This window comes from Salvia splendens, chromosome 9 (genome assembly GCF_004379255.2).
Source record: "Salvia splendens isolate huo1 chromosome 9, SspV2, whole genome shotgun sequence".
NCBI classification, from domain to species: domain Eukaryota; kingdom Viridiplantae; phylum Streptophyta; class Magnoliopsida; order Lamiales; family Lamiaceae; genus Salvia; species Salvia splendens.
In genome coordinates this window covers 8,534,031-8,556,254 of record NC_056040.1, presented here as the reverse complement: position 1 = coordinate 8,556,254, position 22,224 = coordinate 8,534,031, and the positions used below count along the sequence as shown (strand labels likewise).

Here is a 22,224-nt window from a genome sequence, read left to right as displayed (position 1 = left end):
ATGCAACGTTAATTGCCGTAGTTCATTATGTACTTTTGTAGTGCATGCAGCTTATTTTTGTCGTAATTCATTTTGTAATTATTTTTTTCATCAGATTTTGAATATAAAATTATGTGTAAATAATCTATTACTCCATCCGTCCCAGTTTAGAAGTGCAATTTAGTTAGGAAACGAGTTTTAAGAAATTATTGAAGTGTGTAATAATTGAAGTGAAGTAGTGGTTGTTGGAGCGTGTAATAATTAAAATAAGGTAGTGGAAAGTGGGACCATTTTAACTTTTTTTAATGTAAAAAGTGTTTCTTTTGTTTTATTTTTATGAAATTAATGGCATTTGAGTGTAAATTTCATCAATAATGAGGTTAAATTTTATGTCCAAATATGGTAAAATTCTAAATGAGACTTTTAAATTGAAACGGACGGAAATGACAAAATAAGACCTTTAAACCGGGACTAAGGGAGTATATAGAAAATGTCGTCACATTTTAACTTGCATGTAGACTAAAAAAAAATCTAAAAAGTACTCCTTCCGTATCATGTTACTCGCACTTTTCATTTTAGGCCGTAAATTTAGTATTGATTTTTTAGTATAATTAAATTAAAATTTTAAGTATAATGATACGTCACTTAATAAAGGAGCTCTTAACTTAAACTAACATATTAGTTAAATGCATTAATTCTAACTTAAACTATAAATAATGTAAGGAGTTTGTGACGAGCCGGAAAATAATAATATAAGTAATATGAGACGGAGGGAGTATATATTTCTTAGACTAAATTTGAAGTTCACTCTATTCATAAAAGTGAATGTAGTGCTGTACAGCTGGATATGCAGCAAAAAAGCTATATTGTGCTGTACAGCTGGATAAGATATGCATAAATATAAGTTTAGCATTGAAATATATTGTCAAAGTTACTAAATGTTTCATAAAAAAAATAAAATATCAATCACTTTTATTACACATCAGTTTCAAGAACAACATTTACCCAACCTCAGTGAATAGAATTAATCTTACTATCTCCCTTCCCACTGCCACACCTATATTTTTGAAGTGGTCAACTAATATATTTCGTTCAAAGAGAGTGAGCTACACAAATAGAAAATGTCACATTTTAAATTGCATGTAGACTAAAATAAAAAATCTAAAACGTACTCCATAAGATATTTTCTAAGGACTAAATTGGAAGTTCACTCTATTAATAAAAGTGAATGTGGTGCTGTACAGCTAATATGCAACAAAAAAAGCTATATTGTGCTGTACAGCTAGATAGCTAGATATGATCTGCATAAATATAACTTGACAGTTATATATTGTCAAAGTTAATAAATGCTTCATAAAATAAAATATCAATCACTTTTATTAAGCGTTTCAAGAAAAACATTTACCCACACCTGAGTGTATAGAATGCATCTTACTCTCCCTTCCCACTGCCACACCTACATTTTTTAAGTGGTCAACTAATACTAATATACTCCTTCCGTTTCGGACTACTCGCACATTTCCTTTTCGGCACGGAGATTAAGGAATAAGTGTATAACAAAGTCAACAATTATGGCTGTAGGTGATAATTTTTACTAAAAATGGAAAGAGTGCAAATAACTTGGGACGCCCAAAAAGGAAATAAGTACAAGTAGTCTGGGACGGATTGAGTATTTCGTTTTCGTTTTAAATAAACGAAATAAAGTTGATAACTCATCCCACTAAATAATCAAAACAATGAGTATAAAATTTGGAAAAATGTGAAATCTCTTCATATTTACTTAAATTTGCTTTATTTTTGCCTTGCACTGGCGCGTGGGTTCAAAATAATTTGCACGTAAAATTACTCTAATTTCATGTCATTAGCGACGAGCGAAGTAGTGTGGTGGGAGGAATCTCCCTTTTTTATTTTCATCTTCTAATTTTGATTTTACTCCTCCCCAAAATCTCGGCGCTCAATTCTCTCATTGTATTCTCTCAGTTTCGATTTTACAGGTTCGTGCTTCTGTTCAATTAGGCGAATCATATCGGGTTTTGCTCTCTTTTACTAATTGTTTAATTCCGTTCGGATTTTTGGGTGTTGCATTCGTTTTGAGTTGATCTGATTGCGTTTTGAATTTACTGTGCAGAAGAATTTATGTCATTTGGATTTTGTTTCAAGAATAGGAGTGAAGAGTTAGTGTTGGGCGTTTGGGAGTGAAGTGGTTCGGTGAGCTCCCATCTCAATTACATTCAAGTTTCACTATTTCTCCGTTTTTCTTTTGTCCAATTTGTTTTAAGCGCATTATGAATGACTATGTAGCGGAAATACGACCATGCAAAGGGTGAGGTTGTTGAATTGGGTTGATTGGTGTCACTGGTATTCCTTAAGAGGTTTCAATTGAACTTGGTGCAATACGCTAGCTTGTGTATGCATTCCTCCTAATTGCTTTTCTCCATTTTTTTATTGTGTAGTTGTTCGTATATAGTCAAATAGGTTCTCATATGGATTGCCAGTTAGCTGTTTATAGTTGACATTGTGGGCTGATTTTGTCTTGTAGGTGCCTATTTGAATATAGTATAAGATTCAATACTTTGTTGAAATTGATGTGCTCACTTCAATTAAATGATATATTGAACAGGTTGAGAGCTTTGTTCACAAAATTTGGGGATCATGGTAACTTTTTCTCCATTCTTTTATTTTCTATGGATAACTTGGAGATTTCATAATTTTCATTATGTCATTAATATGAGATACTAATGGCTTTTATGAGCTGTTTGACTTAGTCTACTTCATTGCATTCTATGTCCCTGATGTTTATGTTCAGGATGCAAATGTACCTGGAGGAGATATTTCTGATGTTGATTGGACTTCTTCTGATGAGGAGTCAGAAACTCACTTGGAAGCAGTTACATCACCACAGCCAACTCGTACTGAAACTATTGTTGGCAATGAGGAGGTAAAGCTGCATTCCCGTATTAAACGCCACTCACTATTATTTATACCTTTATCTGTGTTGTATTAAATGTGCAAGAATAAAGAGTCTTACCTTAGTTGTATGCATGCCTTCTCATATACTATGATTGATAAAGTAACTTCTTGTTTTTGAAGGCAAGCTCATCAAATGCCACCCGTTCCAAGTTGATTGTTCAATTTGTAGGAATGGGGTTTTCAGAGAAATTGGTCTTAAAAGCCATTGATGAAAATGGTACAGACTATTTTATAAATTGACTAAAATTTGTTTGAAATAACTGTTGCTGTTTAATTCTTCTAATTGGCTGTTGTGCAGGAGAAGGAGATCCAGATTCTATACTCAATTTGATCTTAACATTCTCGGTGAGTGATGTGTATATATAATTACTACTAACATGTTGCATGAATTTTTAATTCTCTGTCATTCCTTGGTTATGTGTAATTGGTTTTTCAGACACTTGAAGAGTCTCCACCACAACAGCTGAGCGCAAATTCTGATCCATGTTCTTCTGATTACATTGAGATCTTTCCATATGATCTTTCAGATATGGACAGCTGGTCCGAAGATGAAGCAGAAGTACGTGAAGCTTTACTAGTCCTTTCATAATTCATACTCTACTTTCTGTCCTTATGCTTTCAGGTGTATGCATGAATAAATTTTTCGAGCAACTCTTAAGTGCGCATTTGTTATTTAGGTCTGTTGCATACTTGCATTGCATGGCTACCTTTTGCCAGAATGCATGCTTAAGTGATAAGCATATAAGATAGGAAGCCCTAACTTAACCCAAAACCATGGTCAAAGGTAAAGGGTTGACTCCCTATTATATGCTATTCCATACTTTCGTGTGAAACCGATGTGGGATCGTATCAATCCATCCCTCTTTTAAACCGGACGGCACACGCCAGGTGGCAAACCCAAAGCCACGGGCCCACCATCCCCTTTGCTGCCCTTTTCCTTCGGGCCCACATTTTTCGGTGGCACCCCTTTGGTCACACCTACGGGTAGCCCCTTTCCGTAGGACATCCGGATCCACGTTCACCGCACCAAATTGATAAGCATATAAGCCCTAACTTAACCCAAAACCATGGTCAAAGGTAAAGGGTTGACTCCCTATTATATGCTATTCCACACTTTCGTGTGAAACCGATGTGGGATCGTATCATTAAGTTTGTTTCTCCTGGAATATCGTAAATTCACGTGCAAAATCAAAGACCATAAGCTGGCTTTGGTCTATATTGTTTAGCCAGTTAAGTTTGGAAGACTCATTTCACATATGAACCCCACTTTATAGCATCTGAAATTTCCTTAAACTATTTCCTGTCTTTTTGGCTGGTTTATTTACTCCTATTATTTAACTGGATATCTTTCTTCTTAGTGAAAATGGTAGAAACTGGTAGCATAATGTATTCACAAAATTTTACCATTTTCTCTAAGAATAAAGGTATCCAGTTAAATAATAAATATACTAGCCAAAAAGACAGGAAGTCGTTTAAGGAAAGTTCAGGTGATCTGACAGAACATGAACCAGTGAGACTGGACATGATATATGTTCTATTTACTCAAATCTTGAAAATACACATGGTCTTCAGTTATTCATGATTTTACTCATGTTATATAATTTATAGGGTTTTGTTTTGACAGTTACTTCATCATTAAGGTCTCCATGCTAAGGCATGCATATACTCTGCATGCAGTTACAATCATTGGCATTTAGTAATTAGCATTTGTGATGAGGTTAGTGTGTTTTTACTCTTGCCATGCCATGTAGGACTGCTTGAAGGACAATGGTGCTTATAAATCAGAGAAGCACAAGATGTTGTTGTCTTTGGCAGAATCTGGATCGTTGTCAGAGAAAGAGACAAAATTGCTTGCCTTAGCAAACATGGGATACGCTCTCGAAGATGCGGAAATTGCTCTGGAACGATCTGGTGCGTACACAAATGTGCTAACTATTGTTTCTCTATTTTGGGGCACGATCTGTGATGTAAATTCATTTCCATTACATTTTTTTCTGCACAACCTTTTTGGAACTTACTTAAAATTTTCTGAATATTTTTCCTTTGATTGTGGTGGTATTCAAATTTGTACATGTAACTTTTACCTTGTCTCACAATAGTATCACCACCACTGAGGTCAGTTTCTTATGAAGTCGAAATTGCTTGCATGGTTTAATGTCGGATGGTAATTGCTATATGTTCCGAAGAACTATAAGTGAGAAAATGTATGTTTCATTCTGATATTGTCACCATAACTTGAACTTTTATGGATTATGTGATTAATAGTGTTTGTTAGATACTGTGCTAGTATCCGGCCACAGTCCTTTTCCTCAATCTCGATTTTATTTCAAATAACACGTTATTTTTGTTAAAACAACTCCACGTCATATAACATGGACACCTCAAAGTGACACATGAATTCCAGCGAAATATTTTTTTTGGGATACAAATGCTAATTTAGAAATGTTGAGTACTCTTTTAAAGTTATGCTTACGTTGGGGCATATCTGGGGCCAACATAGGGACAATAAGTGATATTTACCTTTTTAATTCGTGAATGCTTTTTTAGCCTCATTATTGCATCACTGCCCTTATGTTCTTAGTGTTTATCAAACCCATGTATGTAAAGGAATAATATACACGGACCATGGTAATCCTTAGTTTCTTATATTCTCAAAGACATGCTTGATCTTAGACTAGTATTTACTTGCTGCTACTGTTCAGGGCCAGAAACCTCAGTTGATGGTTTGATTGAGTTTATATGTGTTGCTCAAATGGCTAGAGAACAAGACTGTTACTTGCCTGAAGACGATCTCAAGGTCAACTTTTTCATATGTTTAGTGTTTAAACCCATCTTGATTGAGCTGTCTTTATTTTTGCCCCTTGTCCTCATTATCTATTAGATTTTAGCTACCTGAAACTGACCACTTTCTAACACTTCTCACAGGCAAAGCATATTCTTAATGGGAGTAGTAAGAGCAAGAAGAGGAAACTCTTTGACATGAAGAAGAAGGTCATGGAGGAGTCAATACGCCTGCCTAATCCAATGATAGGATATGGTGTTCCTTCCATGCAGCCACCAGAACGGGTGCATCGTTCCTTGCCAGAAGAATCAAGAGGCCCCCCATACTTCTACTATGAGAATGTTGCCCTTACACCAAAGGGGGTTTGGGACACCATCTCAAGGTTCCTCTATGACATTGAGCCAGAGTTTGTTGACTCAAAGTTCTTCTCGGCCTGTGCAAGAAAGAGAGGGTATATTCATAATCTGCCCATTGAGAACAGGTTTCCCCTCATACCTCTCCCACCCCTTACCATCCAGCAGGCTTTTCCCTTATCAAAAAGGTGGTGGCCCACTTGGGATCCAAGAGACAAGCTGAACTGCATCCAGACTGTTATAGCGAGTGCTAAACTGACTGAGAGGATCCGCACTGTGCTGGAGAGGCATGAAGGTGATGATGACCCACCAGAGGCTGTCCAGCGCTACGTTATGGAGCAGTGCAGAAAGTGGAACTTGGTTTGGGTGGGAAGGAACAAAGCTGCCCCTCTAGAGCCTGATGAAGTGGAAATGCTCTTGGGCTTCCCAAAGAACCACACGAGGGGTGGTGGGATTAGTAGAACAGACAGATATAAGTCTCTTGGAAATTCCTTTCAGGTAAGCAGTGTTTAACTCTTTGTATTTTACTTCAATTTTTATGATAGATATTGTCCTTGATTGTCAATTGTTGATATTCGATTCTTGATTGTTGATCCTTGATTTTTGGATGCATTGATATGTGTTTCCAACATAGGTCGACACTGTGGCTTATCATCTGTCTGTGCTCAAAGATATGTATCCTCACGGCATCAACATGCTATCCCTCTTCTCTGGCATCGGTGGAGCAGAAGTGGCACTGCACCGACTTGGCATCAAATTGAACAATGTTGTCTCTATTGAGAAATCAAAAGCAAATAGAGACATAGTAAGAAGTTGGTGGGAGCAGACCAATCAGACAGGTAGCCTGATTGATTTTGACGATGTGCAGCTGTTTGACGCCGCCAGAGCTGAACAGATCATTAGTAGCATCGGCGGTTTCGATCTGGTGGTCGGTGGAAGCCCATGCAACAATCTGGCAGGAAGCAACAGAGTCAGCCGAGATGGTCTGGAGGGTAAAGAGTCGTCTTTGTTTTATGATTATTTTCGTATATTAGATTTAATCAAGTGTATTATGGGCAGCAATAGGGCAGTCTAGATGTAAAAATAGGGCAGAAATTAGATGGTTCTACACTTTTATGCAATAATTTGGGAGAATGCTACAATTTGTTTTCCCTTTGTAATGAATGCGGCGAGCAAATGAACATGAATCAATCAATATTATTCACATTGGAACAAGGAGTTATTTTGAGTTTAATGTATATTCGCCCTTTTCTCTGATTACAGAAGCTGCAAAATATAGATGTAAATGTAAATATCCATAGAAGACCATAGTTGAAATAGGCTCTCCACGCTTATTTAGGTGCAAATACAAATGCAATTGAAATGTGGTTATTAATTTCCCAACAACATTTTATTAAACAGGCCATAAATATATAACAAAAATACGCAATAATCCATGCAACTTCAACTCTCTACTTCTGGAAACCATGGAGAGGACTGGAACTCCCTACTTCTGTAACCCGGACACCAACATTATCCAGTATGATAAACCTGTTGCCTCCTCTACTATAAGCTCAGTACCACCTTGCAATGCTATGAGTTCATCTGCTAAAAAAGACCCACAATGCCATGGATACCATGATGAAGGCAGATATAGCAATGCTGGGATGCTTCAAGTTTTTCTCTGATAAATTGACTCAGATACACAAACTTCTCATCTTCTTTCTTCTCTTGGGCATATGGAACTGCATATGAGTAATTTAATAGCTATCCTTCACAGTTTTTATGCATGTGATTTAACCTAATGCTTGATCCATGTTTATTCTGTAAGAGTCTCATTGATAGTTTCCTTTTATATGCTACCACATGTTAGTCTGCCAGAAACATATTGGATCATATGCTGAGTCATCCAACTGTAGCAAAAAGTGTGGTGCATAAACCCAGACTGAGACTATTTTCAGTCAAGATTTTGCAATCTGATTGCAATCTTCAGAAACCTAATATACTAGTATATGTTTAAACTTTAACATTTGAGACCACATAAGTTCAAGTATAAATTATTGTAGTTATGGTGTTTCTTTTAAAATGATTTGCAGAGTTCTATTGATCTTCCTTTTGTTTTGCTTTACGTTCAGTCAAGTTTGAACCTACATATAATCAGATGATGTCAAAGCCTATTCAATTTTGGCCTCAAGTTACTATGAACTTAGTCTATTCTTTAAGATTGAATGAACTATATCTTTCTGATAATTTCGTCTTTGTCTTTTGTGGTTAATTATAACTTAGTCACTTTTGTTTGATTAATTCTGATTAATTATTTGTTATTGTTTACTAATTTTTCAATCCACTGCTTTTCCTTGAGAGATTTTAAGAGAGGTATGGAAGCCACTTTTATGTCAAGCATTACATAGACAGATGCTCTCTGAATGTTAGCTGTGAAAATAATCTTTTGCCAATGTTCAAGTGCAACTATAGATCCAGTGAAGAGTTAAAGAACTCAAGATGTCCCTGCTGAAGTTCGAGACATGGCGGATGGGAAGAGGAAGGCGCCAGTGGACGTAAAGTCTCTTTGTATACTGGAAGGGGAGATTGGGGAACTTCATCATCTCCTGATAGGCAGGACAGGGACAGGTATACGCTCTTTTCTTTTGTGTTGACTATTGATCATATGAAGCTGGTATTTTATTACTGATACTATGTTCTGCATGCATTTGACCTTTAGATTATGTACATGAGTAAATGATAAGAGAGCCTCTACATATCTATTTGGATTGTGTTCTTCTTAAAGGAGTATGAAGCCTAGCTGGAATGCATGTTATTCCGGCGAAAATTGAGCCTGCAACCAATTCTTGCAGTTTATTCGTGCTCTTGTTCATCCATCTCAAATCTATCATATCAATATCATCTTCAGTTTAAGCAGCTTTCGGCTTCATCTTTTTTGCTCTGGAATACAAGAAGACTCCGGCAAGAGCCAAAGCAGTTCCTGAGTTGTAAACACATGTCAAAATGTGAAATGATCTAGGAACAGTTAGATGGGAGATACGAGTGCGATAGATACCTAAAGAATTTACGGGTGAGACAGGTGTTCGGAAGAATATGACTGACGACACGATCACCACCACTCTCTTCACACTGTTTCCGACAGCATGTGTTACCGGATTCACCATGCCTAGTATCATGTAGGAAACCTGGCCATAGCAAACTCATCAATCTTCTCAACATGTTACCTCTTCATCTATTTGGGATATGGAATCCATAACTATCATTATGAAATTTTGTTTTTTTGAGCAATTTTGGTAACTTTCTTACCTGTTGGTAAGTATGGAAGCACAAACCAGATAGAAGAGCTCTTACACACAACTCCTTCACATTCAAACCTTCACTTGCCTAAATCAGAAGTAGATAAATCAATAGTATCATAGTAATTAATTAAACTGAGATATTCCAGTTTGTTACTTACAACATATTGCAAGTATGAAGGGCTGAACTTGACACCTTCCAAGAAAATGGCAGCAGGTGCAAGAAATAAGAATGATATGATTGTTATGATGGAGAAAAGATTGATGTTATCCAAGCTTTCCTGTCAATTTCAGACCAAGAATTTCTCAGTTATCCAACCTTCATTTATGTACATTATAGCACGGTATACAGTAGTATACTAGTACGTACATCGTTCTTGCGCATCAACTTTTTGCTGAACACGTTACGCGTCTGGTTGGTGAGATTCGAAGCCATGGCAGTGCCAAAACCTATCCTGTTTGCAGAGATTTGTTGTGAAACGAGGACGCAAGGAAATGATCTGAGAATGATATATATTCATACCAGTTGAAGGAGACTTCAGTGCATGATGCCAACGCCACACCACCAACAATGGGAACAAGAGAAGAAACTACCCATAGAGATGGCATCTGTCTTATCACATCAATAAAACTTCATGTAATACTTATAAAATCATGAATGATCTAAAATTCAAAAGTACTACTACTACTACTAAGAAAAATAGATTGAAATTTGAGGATATCCTAAAGGCCTTGAAGATGAAATCTACAAATCATACCTCACCAAAGAAAATGGCAGAGAGCAAGACTGTGAAGAAGGGCTCCATTGCCTTGATGGTGTGTGTGAATGAAACTGCCACTTTCCCCAAACTGATGTTTGTTAAAAGGTTTCCTAAGGTGTGCCCAACCGCAAGCAGAAATATTTGCAAGAACTGCACCAAAATTTATAAATTAACTCATGTTATTTACTATTGAAAACACTTCATAAAACGTGACAAACACCAAAATTGATTTTGAAGTAAATTTTATAACTAAATTAACCTGAGACTTGCTGATTTTAGGTTTGGGGTAAAGATTCAAACCCCACATCACAAGTATCATAACTGTCCCACATCCGAACTGAAAGGCCGTTAATGTTGCCGGAAAGTGGTAAACCTTCAACACCTGAATCCCTCCCCAAAAACATCACTACAATTCACATAGTTAAATAATACTATTACAAAAAAATTAAAGAGGACCTGACCTGTTTATTGAAGATGTTGAAATATATATTCAACAAGTACCAGACACCAAACATGGCTGTAAGCTGCACTGTCCTGACCAATTTTTCGGCTTTCGCTGCCTCGTCTTGGCTATCCGGGGCAGCTGCTGACCGGAGCTTGAAATCGGGAAGCCTCCGGCTGCTGCACAAGTTTTGCACGAGGTTTCTGCTGCTGAAATTTGAAAAAATGGCATGTTTTGCATCACAAGAGGTGGGAAGTTGGGACGGATTGATTGCAGAAAATCCACACTGAAATGATGATTGTTTGAGACAAGTGAAGAATGGCTTTGGGGTTGAGAGAGCCAATGCATAGTTAGTTGCCATTTTTGTTTGAAAATAGCTTTTGAGGCAATTAATTATGGATTCATGCAGATTGAATTAGAAGAACGTTTTATGTGGAGTGGAGTGACAACTGTTGAAACAAATAAATAACCGCCATAAATCGCGTGTGGTTTCAAACTCGTGACACTGAATTGTTTTGTGGGCTCAAACATACAAATTATTTCCATCTCTAATTTACAAATTTCTTAAAAATCAAAGTTTGTTTTGTTCTTTAATTTATTAAATTGAAATTGTAGAAAAATGAATAAATTAACCTTTAATATTTATGTGATTTGTAAAATTAATATTTTTTGAGTTATTAATGACAGCAATAGCTATGAGGAATGGAGTTATTGTTAAATCACTAAATGCTTAGTTTTATCAATTAGGGATGACTTGAGACTTACATGTTTTTCACTTATTTTTTATTTAATTTTTTCATATATTCAGTGGGATAGATAATTTTGTCCGGATGATTAAATTTTTTTTCTCAGACTCTTTGCCATTTTTATTCCAATTCATGATACTATTATCATGAGATATTGACATGGATATTTTTTCATCTTTTTCATTGTTTTCGAACTTGGGATAAAAAGATAGAAACCCCTAAAATATGATACGGAATTACTGATTAACTTTGTTGTAGTAATATTAGTACTACTACTATATTTGTATTTAGAGTTTTTAAAACAATATATTTCTATTCTGATTTATTTATTTACTCTTGATTTCTTCGACTACGGTACTATCTGCTGTTTATTAGTACTCCTACTTAGTAAATAAATGAGCACTTGAATGCCTATTTTTGGATGAGATGTAACATTAAATTGGAGTAAATTTAAGACACATTTTTAGAATGATCATAGTCATAGCAAAATAGAGCATTATGCTAACTCTATTGAAGTTTATAATTGGACAAAAATATCTTGAAAATAAGAATTTGGACTTTTGTGGTGAGTGGTGGTGATGAATCGATTGGATTGCATTGATGGAAAAAAAAAATTGAGAGAGAGAGAGTGAGCTATGACAAATAGATTCATTTTCGACCATATAAATATGTGAAACATTTTTTATACTCAAAGCTTTTACTAGTTCATTTGATTATTGGAAAAATGGAGACGGCTCATTGAAGACGACGCCTCCTCTATATGCTACTCCATATTTTGATATACAACCATCCAAATTTTAGTAACAAAAAATTGCACTTTCCATTATTATATAATGTGACAATTTTATAAAATGTTAATAGTTCTTATGATTAAAAATGAAAGTTATATAAGCAATTGTCGTACGTAATGAATTAATACAAGGGACAATTATTCCATATAAATTTAACAATATTCCAAATAACAAGGTAGCTAATCTTATAATTAAAAATGACGATTGTCAAATTTAATTAATTATAAGAATTTATGAGGATTCTGCATTTTATGACGCACACATATACACTCACACACAATATATAATTACATTTATTGAATTAATATGTCAATAATATAATAGGACTATTATATTATTTAAAGTTATAAGTAATTGTCGAAATGTCATGAGCATGCCAATTCAATATAGGAGTATGTGTGGTCCAATCCCCTATCGTTGAGTGCAAGCTTAGTCCTATAATTAATTAATATATGTCCTTTAAAACACTTAATTATATTTATTTATTTTGGTGTTTATCATAATCCAATGTCTTTATTTTTGGTCCGCACCAAATAAATCCAAGTTTTTGTATAGTTTATTGAAAATGATATGACAGACTCACTATATTTGTAAAGTCAAGTATAATAAACTCAAGATATTAATGAGGTGTTCATATATAGGGATTATTTTTGCTTTCTGTCCCTTCATTATTTAATAGGGCTGCCCTATGTTTTGGGACACATCTCTACCACATAGCCTACCTTTAGAGCTTGGCTGTCTAACTTAATTTTATGACCATTAAAAATATAGTATATAGTTTCCTAAAAATAATTAAGTACTACCCCATAAAAAATGCATCATGTAAAATGACACGCAGTATCTTACAACATCAAGATACTCTTGTAGAATTCTTATATATAGTTTGTCATTAGATTTCGAAAGTACAAATTTAATTCAAAACTAATTAGATTTGGACCTTCGATTTAATATCCACTAATTAGAGTTCTGATTTTTCTTCACCCCCTTCCACCCCTTTTATATTTGGTGAGATGGGCTTTTTTCATCTATTGGGACTTCTCTTTATAGGCAGTTGGGCTCAATCCAGTCAAATTATATAACCTTTAATTAAAGTTTTTGTGCTTCATCTCAGCTTACGGCCCACTTCGACAATTTAACTTACTGTATAATTTCTGTTTATTAAGGTGGTGTTTGATTTGCAAGATAAAATAATGTCAAGATATAATCTAGGATTGAGTTGTGAGATTATTTTAGTCATAGGGGGTTATCTATGACTAATTATCCCATGATTATCCACCTATGATTGAGTTGTGGGGTTGAATCTCATGAACCAAACACACAACAAATTTAATCTCGGATACAATCTTACAAACCGAACACCCACTAAGGGAATAGTTAGAAATTAGATGAGTGTATGTAGTAGTTATAAAGAGTGGGTAATTTTGATATCTATTTTGGCAATTAAAGAAGTGTAATTTTGTATGATTCCAATTATTTCAATTTAGTAACTCAAATAGTGAAGGAAATGAATTTAACCAAAGACCCATTTGTCTGTTGGGACTTGCTCTATTTTTCAATATAAATAGGTAAATTTACTTTCTGACCTTTAATAATTGAATGAAATCCAATAACTGAAATAATTGCATTTCGACACTGCTTTCCTCACAATTGCATCGTGGCACATTACCTTCACTACGTAATAACGGAAAAACAACTATTGAAAATACAAATACAAATGTTTAGATTTAAGTATTTTCCAAATTATTTTTCAGCATTCTCAACTTGCTCGCAACATATACTATAATTTTCTAAAATCCAAAAACCCTTTGAAGATATTTGAATATTTATTTATACGACGCGTGGAACACTTAATGAATGAGAGAGAAAGTAAAAGAGACAAAGCATATTTTGATGTAGAAACACAATCTTTACTTTAGCCGTGAATAATCACTCATCAATCATCTTCACCAACCCTACCCCAAATTAAACCATAGTCCCCCTCCACTAGCCTACCACCAACCCCAAATTGTGACCTCCATTATTTAATTTAATCCGTCTACATATTTTCAAGAAAATTGCACTTTAATTTTTGTAGGCCCTTCTTCTATAAAACATGTGTCATGGTCATCATATATGGCGTGGGGGTCCCCTTTTAATGTAAATCACTCATTTTTTCCCCAAATGATAATCAAAGATTTTGCTTCACTATATTCAAATTAATTCTTTTCGTTCTTAAATATTTATTGTTTCTTTATCTTTACATCTATGAGCTAGGATTGATAATTCAACTTCAAACCTTATACTTTACCTTTTTTTAATTAGTACAATAAGTGTGTCATTTATAATTCTAAATGATTAAACTGTAAAAATGGACCCATGAGAAATTAATGATCACCCGAAAAGTAGATCTTTTACTATTTTTTTCGTCTCAACTATAAACAAATGATACGCGTGTTTATAATTATTCTTTTATACGAATTCTATACTGGATATTAAATCGTTTTATACTCAAATAGAGCAACTGCTAGACCAATTTACTGATTAATCTTTAGCTTATGATTATATTGGACAAGCGAGTGCTGAGATGCGATAGGTCCTAGCAATAATCAAGCAATCGTTCCATAATTCCATTCCCATTTTAGACAAAATATTAAAAAAATTGGTTAGAAGTACTAGTATATATTTATATATAGGTAACAAGGTATTAATGTACCGTCTATAATTTTTTTTATAAATCATTAATTTTCATAAATGAAGCATATATTGATTAAAAAATAAGTACAAAGGTAGTAATGTACTATCTATAATCATTTTTCGTTATGAACAACAACTACATGTCGATTACAAAGCAATTAACAAATATAAGAAACACTTAATTCTGTCACGAAGCATCCAGCTACTGAGACCCATTGATGACGCTTTTAAAACATGAACACCTCTATGAATATTATAAGCAAAATGCAACAAAAAACTGCAGAAAATTGTTTTCTCTATGCACATGCATGATGAATCACTACTAGTCAAATCTTGGAATTAACCACATATCATATGCATATGGATTGCTAACTAATAGAGACATCATACTGCTCCAGAATCATAAAAACCCTGACATTAAACCTATCACTCTTTGCCTCTAGTTTCCAAAATCACAACTCCTTACCCAGAACTGAAGCTCATAGAATATTCACCAAAGTTCAACAGACAAAATGGAGCAAATCCCAATCTTAGCTATAAAATCAGACCTCCAAGCTCCTAAGGCACCAAATGCTCGCCCTAAACCCTTTGCAGAGAGGCGTGAAGTTCATACTATATACTCCTACTTATTATGACAAAAATATAAACCTGCATTTTGTGATGATTGATTTCGTGATTTCATACTATATAGTACTCCGACTTACGACAAAATTAGTTGATATATATCACTTATTAATACTACTATTATTGTAGAAATGACAATCATTGTAATTAGTATGCAGCAGCATGCACACATTAACATGACCATTCATCACCACAGCCATGTATATTTCTTGGAAATAGATAGGATAAGAGGGCATGCATGAAATTGGATCCTTATATAAGCATTAATCAGTTTTCATAAACCTAATCTTCCATGTTAGTTTCATAACCACGTGCCTGTTCCAATTTCTGCATTTCTCGGCCTTAGCCCATACTCCACTTCTTTATAAATATGTTTTTAAGTGATTCAAAAAAAGAATTTTTTTTCCTCTACACAGAAGAAAAGGGTAGACTTGCATTATTAATTAGTAGTATTAGGTATATATACGTGTGTGACAATATTATTTCGACATTCATCAAGTGAACAAAACACAAAATTAAGCATAACAAACTACTATAACTGACCCTGTGCAAATCAACTTCAATTAGTAATCCATCTTAACTAAAGTACCAAAATTTAATGAGATAAAAGGCCATGAGTTGAAACCTCACCAAATGCACACCTTATAGATCGAGTCCATCACATCTGGCCGTTTTTCCAAGTATAGTTCGCACGTATGATTTGCAAGTTATTACACGTGAACAATATCAAACTCGAATAGCTAGCCACCAAAGTTAATCCAATCTATATCATAGTGAAGATCATATAACTGGTGCCATGACCAGGGTTTTCCCCATAATAATAATAACCCGGATTCGGGTGATACGACCCGACTCCGGATCCATAAGCCATCCTCCTCTGGTGATGAACAGCAATCTCATTGCTTGTGTAACATATCAAATCTGCATTGGTAGCCTCGAGCTCTTTCTGGAGGTGAAGCACCTGCCTCTGCAAAACGGAGATGGCGCCGATGCAGCCGTAGACAGGGTCCTTGAGCCGAGCCTCAGCCTCATATGCAAGAGAATTCACAGCATCTTCCCTTTGGTGAGGGAGAATCTCGTTTAGCAGCTTGCTCACGTTGCTGGCGCCGAAGATTTTGTGGACGTTCACGAATTTGGTGGGATCCTCCGGCGGAAAATAGGGGGCGAAGACGCAGCCGGGGAGGCATTTCCGCCGCAGGAATTTGCAGGCGGCGCAGGGAGGGTTTGAGTGGCTGCTGCTTGATGAGGCCATTCTTTTCCTGCAATCAATTCAAATATACAAATTTAAGTGTTAATCACAAATACTAATAACTATAGTTTTGGTTCACAATTGCTGTGACTCATATTAGAACAAATTGGAATACAAGATTATTGAAGATTGGTTCAATTGATCAACATGATTCATGGTCACAAAATTTAAATCGGCAAAATTCGAATTTTGGGTGAGTTTGGAAAGGACAAACATGAAACATGGGAAATGGGAATTGACTAAAAACAAAAGCATAGTAATGAAATCATGGCAGAAGCAAAATTTTCCATAACAACCCCTGAATCTCAGCAAATTGCACAATCATGAAACACGATCGAATATCACATAACTAAATAATTTGGATTATTCAATTTTTAACGTCGTGAATCTTATTTTCTTGTCTAATCAATTTTATGCAGAAAGGGAAAAAATGATTAATTTTCTTCACCTGTAGAAACGTTTCCAGTGAGCTAGAATTGGAAATGAAATAAAATATGGATCTTTGTGTAGGAATCTGAAAAGCATACCTTCCTTTGATGAATTCAAACCGATCTTTTCGTGGAAATTAAGATTTGTTGAGGAAAAAACAAGGGTTTCTTACATCAGAGGAAAAGCCTGCAGATGCTGAATCTGGAGATGATCTTCCTCTTTATTTTGACACGTTTTATAGTTGTTTTTGACACTAACCCATGATTCTTTTAAGGTTGATTGAAAAAATCAGCCATGAAATTAGGCAGAAAAATCAGTTGGGAAAATGGAAAACCCTAGAAGCAGCAGAGAGTCATGTAAAAGTGATGAAGCATTTTGGAGTGAATGGTGATGCTAATGTAAAGCAAAAGCCTCTGCCATAATTAATATGGCTAAGAATACAGTTTAGATAATGAATACTCTTTCCTTTTATCAAAAGGACACAAAGATACATTAAGCAATACTATTAAGTTACGTAAATTATATGATACGATCCTATAAAATAATTTGACCCATAAATAATCATTTCGGATTTAATTTTAAATATTAAAAAGTAGTTGCAAATAATAATTTGCATTCCTTGTAGCAAATATCAACACTAGTTTCTTGTCATGCATTTCTTTCTCTATGTTTTGTTTTTATTCCTTTTTTGTCATCCAAAAAAAAAATCCTTATAGCATTATGTAATAGGCTCATTCACTAAGAACGTATTGAACATACGATAACCAGACTTGAAAATTTCATAATCTTACTATCGAATTATATACTACTATATATGATTGAGTCTCATTGTTTGAAGAGTATCAGCCTATATATATAGCTACTTATTTCTTAAACCTTTTAAATTATTAACCTTCACAACTCATTCATTAGTAAATTTATAATTTTGAAATAATTCATAGTTCATATTATAAGAGGAGTCTGTAAGATAAACTCTATCTATATATATAGAGAGATACATGGTATGGTCATACATAAAGGCATAGAGGAAGTATCACATGTTGTAATTAATTCTTTCACTTCACTTCTCTTTTCTCATCTTCTTTGCCGACATGTCGACAACTTGCATGAAATTAGTATTTGTCAGAAGTTTTATGATTTTATGGACAAATTAAATATGTTTGGTAATAGTGTCCATACTTAATTCAAACGTGTATGATACAGTATACTATACAAAAGTCTGATTTTGATGAGGGGCCTCTAATTCTCGATATCATGTAGTTTCCTATTCCATTGAAATTTGACATGTGTATAATGTACTCCCTAGCTCAACTTTGATCATATATGGGACAGAAATCATAATATTAAAATTGTGTATGTTCTCGTAGAGATTTAGATGCATGTACTTAAAATCTGAAACTCCTTTTGAAATCTATCAGAGACTGTATGTAATGATGCCAAATTGTAGTAAAGTATAAAATTTATATATATGGTACAATGTACATATATAACTGAACTATCAATCATTTGATTCTAGTGAGTACACATGACTATCTTTATCATTCACGCTCAATGCTATTCAAGAATGTCATATTATGACCATTGAGATTAATTAAAGAAAAAGGGCGACCGCCCTCTATAAGTATAATTAAATACCTATGCCTATTATTTTATTAGCTTCAACCATGTTGAAGTGTAGTACTGCTTAATATTTGAAGTCCTAAACACGGTTGCTTAATTTGGATGTAAATGATGCAAAAGTTCAAACACTACATTAAAATAACGTATAGTTTCAGCAATGATGATGCGTATATGTATATATATCACCTATAGTAAATGAGGCATTACTAAATACTAATGCAAGTATTATTTGACTAATTTTTGTGAACAAATAAAAATGAGAAAAAAAACTACTATTAATTGTGAACGGAGAAATATATTTTGGTCTCTCTCTAGTCATCCGCCACACCACTAATTGTGTTTATAAAAAAATGTAAATTAGGAGTATTATTTTTGTAAGACTTAACAAACCAATAATTATCATAAATACATTTATATATACTCACAATTATCTACTTAGGACAGATATGTCCAAGAATATGGCCAAACGAAAAGGAATAATGTTAAGGCCGAATCAAGTAGTGGTGCTAATGATTAGAAAGCCTATTATTATTCGTTTCGTCGTTTCTATGTTCATTTTAAACATCGAATGGGCGTATCCAAAAATAGTTTATTTGATCATCATGGAGAATCTAGGGATTAGATTATGATACAATAATTTTCAATCCACACCTAACTGCTGTATTATAAAAAAACAATTGGTGATAGAATTTCTTACTCGCATATTTGAAAATTGTTTGAGGGAGTATGGGTGCAACGATTTCACATTGAAAAAGAATTGGGTTTCTCGATTCGGAATTTTTGAGTACATCTACTTTATAGGATAAAAGCTGCAAATTCATTATTGTATAATCATGAAGGCCACATTATTGAAGCCTCCTCGAAAACCAGTACATGCACTACTACCTTTACTTGAAAAGAAAGAGTACAAATTATAATCTTCACTTTTTGGTGTAAACTACTAGTATATTTTGGTTTATCTATTCATGTAATTTAAATAGCATAAAATGCAGCACATAAAATTGCGATAAAGAATTACATTTTAAAAAAAAAAAAGATGATTGAAAAATTGAGTATGCTCTCTTCAAAAGCCTAGCTAGTGAAGGAATGAGATTTAGTAAGCTTGATTGTTTTATCATAAATCTTTAATTTACGCTATTTGTAGGGTGGAAAAGAAAAGTTATTTCACCTATACAATGAAAAAGAGGGGTTGAAAAATATATATGTACCTAGTCATTAAAAGGAAATTAGTGCACGACAAAAAAGAAAAAAATATGATTCTAGACATTCATTGAAGTATTAATCGTAATTTATGTGACGAATTATCATTGTTTTCCTAAAAAATGTTTCCAATATTTATGTTTTGAAATCCAAAATTCTCAAACTTGGGATGTAGTTCGATTTATCGTATTTGTTTCGTTTTTATTGAAACCTTGTACTCCATTTTGTGTTAAGGCGATGGAATTTTGAGAATTTTTTTTCTTGAATTACTAATTGAAAAGTATCGGCGTTGAATGTTTGTGGTTAAAGGGCGTTAGTAGAAATTGGAGTTCAAACTTTGAGATCTTTGATCTCAATAATACACCATCAATGAATTATATTGTTATGGCAAGTTCACTCAAATTCCTCTCTAATGCATCCTTTTATCACCCCTTCATCCAATAGTCATAATTTACCCAATACCTGGAAGGCCCAAAAATGACAAATATGGCCCAGCCCATTAAATGTGGAAGCAAAAGTCACGAGGGGAATCAGAGCCGTTCATATCCAGCTCACCAGAAAACTGGCGCCAAAGTCCGAATCGTAACTTTCAGCTGCCCCATATTCTCTACGGGCAGCTTTGGAAATTACCTTCCATTTCCCACTAAAATACGCCGGTACCATTGGTTATCAAACGTCTCTTGTAAGCTCATAAAATCATTCATTTTGTTCCTTTATTTTTAATTTCTATCCTCTTCCACACAACATTTAAATTAATATACTAATGCAAATTGGCTCTAAAAATAAAACTGCATACGTTAAGTCAATCAAACGATAAATTGAATAAACCTAAAAAGAATTTTTTAAAAAATTGTAAATTGGCATTCCCAAAGAATACGTCACAAATTAGGTCTAAGAAAATTTCTTTTTTTCCCGCATATAAAAATGACATATTCCCTTCACATTTTGCCGCCATTGTTGCTTCCCATCTCCCATTCAAAGTTTTTCCTTTTCAATTCCGCACAAAACTAACACTGATACAAACCTTTTCTCCCTACAAAAAAATCCCCACCCTTTTCTCCCCTCTCTTCATTTATCTCCTCGGAAAAAAAAAGTAGTCTTTGAGCTGCTTTTTCGAATTTTAAATGGGTTTCTCGAAGAAGGTCGAATCGACGAAGGAATCGGACGGCAAGAAATGGGTCATCGCGATTAGGGCTCCGCTGAAGCCGGTGTCGACGAAGGTGAGAGGCGGCGGCGAATTCGAAGAGGAGGAGGAGGAGGAATCGACCACGCCGACGGCGCGTGAGTCGAGGATTCCGAAGAAGGCGGCCTGCCCGGCGGCGCCGAGGAAGCGCCGGCCCACCTCGACCTGCCAGGTAGTGAGAGAGTTCTTCTATCCGCCGGATTTGGAATCGGTTTTCATCCGCCGCCGCGCCGAGAGCGCCAACTGAGGTTGCATTTTGAGGTTGGGGAAATTAAGGTTAATTTGTTGCCTCAATTTGGTTCCTTCAATATTGTATTACTGCTTTAGTAGTTTAGCTTAGTTTTAGTAGTACTCCACTAGTTAGTTAAGTTAGGCTGATTGTATAAATATATTACTCCAGATTGGTAATTTAGTAGTATTAGTATGAATCGTCTATCTCATTTCTATTAGCTCCAAATCAAAGTTTTAATTTTGTGATAAAATTGCTTTTTCTCTTTATATTCTGTTTTAACTTTTAACTGCATAAATTGCATATAAGCTTGTGACGGTTGTCTTGTTGATTTTGAGGATTAATGAGTTTCCAAATTAGGTTTTTTTTTACTCCATGAGCGTGTTCACCAAATTTGATGTGATTGGTGATTTCCTTTTACTTGATATTACTATTAAATTTGAAAGAAAAATTCAATTTTGTGTTGCTTCTGTCACAGCACTAAACCTTAAACCTGGAACCCTAAAAGGAAATCACTAGAAGCAAAAGTTTTTTTTTACTACTTTTTATGTTGTTTTGCATGTGGCCGATCCAAATAAAAAATATGTGAGGGTGTTTTTGAACTAGTTAATGGGTCTGAAATTAACAGTAAAAAATGTAAAATTGAAACATTCATGGATAGCTAAAACATTTAAATTCGAAGCATTAAAAGTTTATTTCATTTTGACTGTACAATTATAAAAATGCAGGCAAATTTATTTCTCTATCATTTTAAAACACTCAAATTACAAAACTCACCTACATATAACAGACACGAATTACACACATGAGTTAACATTTAACATTTACACATCACACATGCTAACAGACTAGGCACATACATATACAATTACAGGCAGCACTGCACTGCACTGCACATGTACAACAGAAACAAAA

At 34.5% G+C, this 22,224-nt stretch overlaps 4 protein-coding genes across 6 annotated transcripts; 2 read left to right on the top strand and 2 right to left on the bottom strand.

The window, feature by feature from the left end:
• The first annotated feature begins 1,531 nt into the window (after positions 1 to 1,531).
• On the top strand, positions 1,532 to 7,318 carry LOC121748845 (DNA (cytosine-5)-methyltransferase DRM2-like). Of its 3 annotated transcripts, XM_042143385.1 has the most exons (12): positions 1,532 to 1,973; positions 2,108 to 2,187; positions 2,281 to 2,386; positions 2,600 to 2,634; positions 2,786 to 2,917; positions 3,070 to 3,166; positions 3,248 to 3,294; positions 3,386 to 3,508; positions 4,701 to 4,860; positions 5,652 to 5,746; positions 5,875 to 6,582; positions 6,719 to 7,318. In XM_042143385.1, exons 4-12 carry the CDS (start codon positions 2,632 to 2,634, stop codon positions 7,157 to 7,159), a joined length of 1,806 nt encoding a protein of 601 aa, XP_041999319.1. In that variant the 5' UTR covers positions 1,532 to 1,973; positions 2,108 to 2,187; positions 2,281 to 2,386; positions 2,600 to 2,631; the 3' UTR covers positions 7,160 to 7,318. The 3 variants fall into 3 exon arrangements, with proteins under 3 accessions (XP_041999319.1, XP_041999318.1, XP_041999320.1); XM_042143384.1 differs by lacking the exon at positions 2,281 to 2,386 and having other exon boundaries at positions 1,533 to 1,973; XM_042143386.1 differs by lacking the exons at positions 1,532 to 1,973; positions 2,108 to 2,187; positions 2,281 to 2,386 and having other exon boundaries at positions 2,584 to 2,634.
• Positions 7,319 to 8,723: 1,405 nt separating this feature from the next.
• LOC121746862 (phosphoenolpyruvate/phosphate translocator 2, chloroplastic-like) lies at positions 8,724 to 10,988 on the bottom strand. The gene is made up of 9 exons (XM_042140811.1): positions 10,585 to 10,988; positions 10,383 to 10,505; positions 10,121 to 10,273; positions 9,886 to 9,971; positions 9,733 to 9,817; positions 9,524 to 9,643; positions 9,373 to 9,450; positions 9,122 to 9,251; positions 8,724 to 9,046 (listed from the first exon to the last, which is right to left on the bottom strand). The coding sequence occupies exons 1-9, from the start codon at positions 10,924 to 10,926 to the stop codon at positions 8,976 to 8,978; spliced, it is 1,188 nt and encodes a 395-aa protein (XP_041996745.1). The 5' UTR covers positions 10,927 to 10,988; the 3' UTR covers positions 8,724 to 8,975.
• A 5,029-nt stretch (positions 10,989 to 16,017) lies between these two features.
• On the bottom strand, positions 16,018 to 17,490 carry LOC121747140 (LOB domain-containing protein 25-like). Its single transcript, XM_042141135.1, has 2 exons — positions 17,176 to 17,490; positions 16,018 to 16,658 (listed from the first exon to the last, which is right to left on the bottom strand). The coding sequence occupies exon 2, from the start codon at positions 16,649 to 16,651 to the stop codon at positions 16,163 to 16,165; it is 489 nt and encodes a 162-aa protein (XP_041997069.1). The 5' UTR covers positions 16,652 to 16,658; positions 17,176 to 17,490; the 3' UTR covers positions 16,018 to 16,162.
• A 3,333-nt stretch (positions 17,491 to 20,823) lies between these two features.
• On the top strand, positions 20,824 to 21,508 carry LOC121747324 (cyclin-dependent protein kinase inhibitor SMR6-like). Its single transcript, XM_042141349.1, has one exon. The coding sequence runs from the start codon at positions 21,022 to 21,024 to the stop codon at positions 21,325 to 21,327; it is 306 nt and encodes a 101-aa protein (XP_041997283.1). The 5' UTR covers positions 20,824 to 21,021; the 3' UTR covers positions 21,328 to 21,508.
• Positions 21,509 to 22,224: the final 716 nt, after the last annotated feature.

Bases quoted from the DNA above. Each gene is read 5' to 3' on its own strand.
- LOC121748845 (XM_042143385.1), top strand. The intron at 4,861-5,651 runs GTGCGTACACAA...GCTACTGTTCAG, and splicing joins AATTGCTCTGGAACGATCTG to GGCCAGAAACCTCAGTTGAT. The intron at 6,583-6,718 runs GTAAGCAGTGTT...TTTCCAACATAG, and splicing joins CTCTTGGAAATTCCTTTCAG to GTCGACACTGTGGCTTATCA.
- LOC121747140 (XM_042141135.1), bottom strand. From the start codon at position 16,651: ATGGCCTCATCAAGCAGCAGCCACTCAAACCCTCCCTGCGCCGCCTGC.
- LOC121746862 (XM_042140811.1), bottom strand. From the start codon at position 10,926: ATGGCAACTAACTATGCATTGGCTCTCTCAACCCCAAAGCCATTCTTC. The intron at 9,644-9,732 runs GTACGTACTAGT...TGAAATTGACAG, and splicing joins AGTTGATGCGCAAGAACGAT to GAAAGCTTGGATAACATCAA. The intron at 9,252-9,372 runs GTAAGAAAGTTA...TGCTATGGCCAG, and splicing joins GCTTCCATACTTACCAACAG to GTTTCCTACATGATACTAGG.
- LOC121747324 (XM_042141349.1), top strand. From the start codon at position 21,022: ATGGGTTTCTCGAAGAAGGTCGAATCGACGAAGGAATCGGACGGCAAG.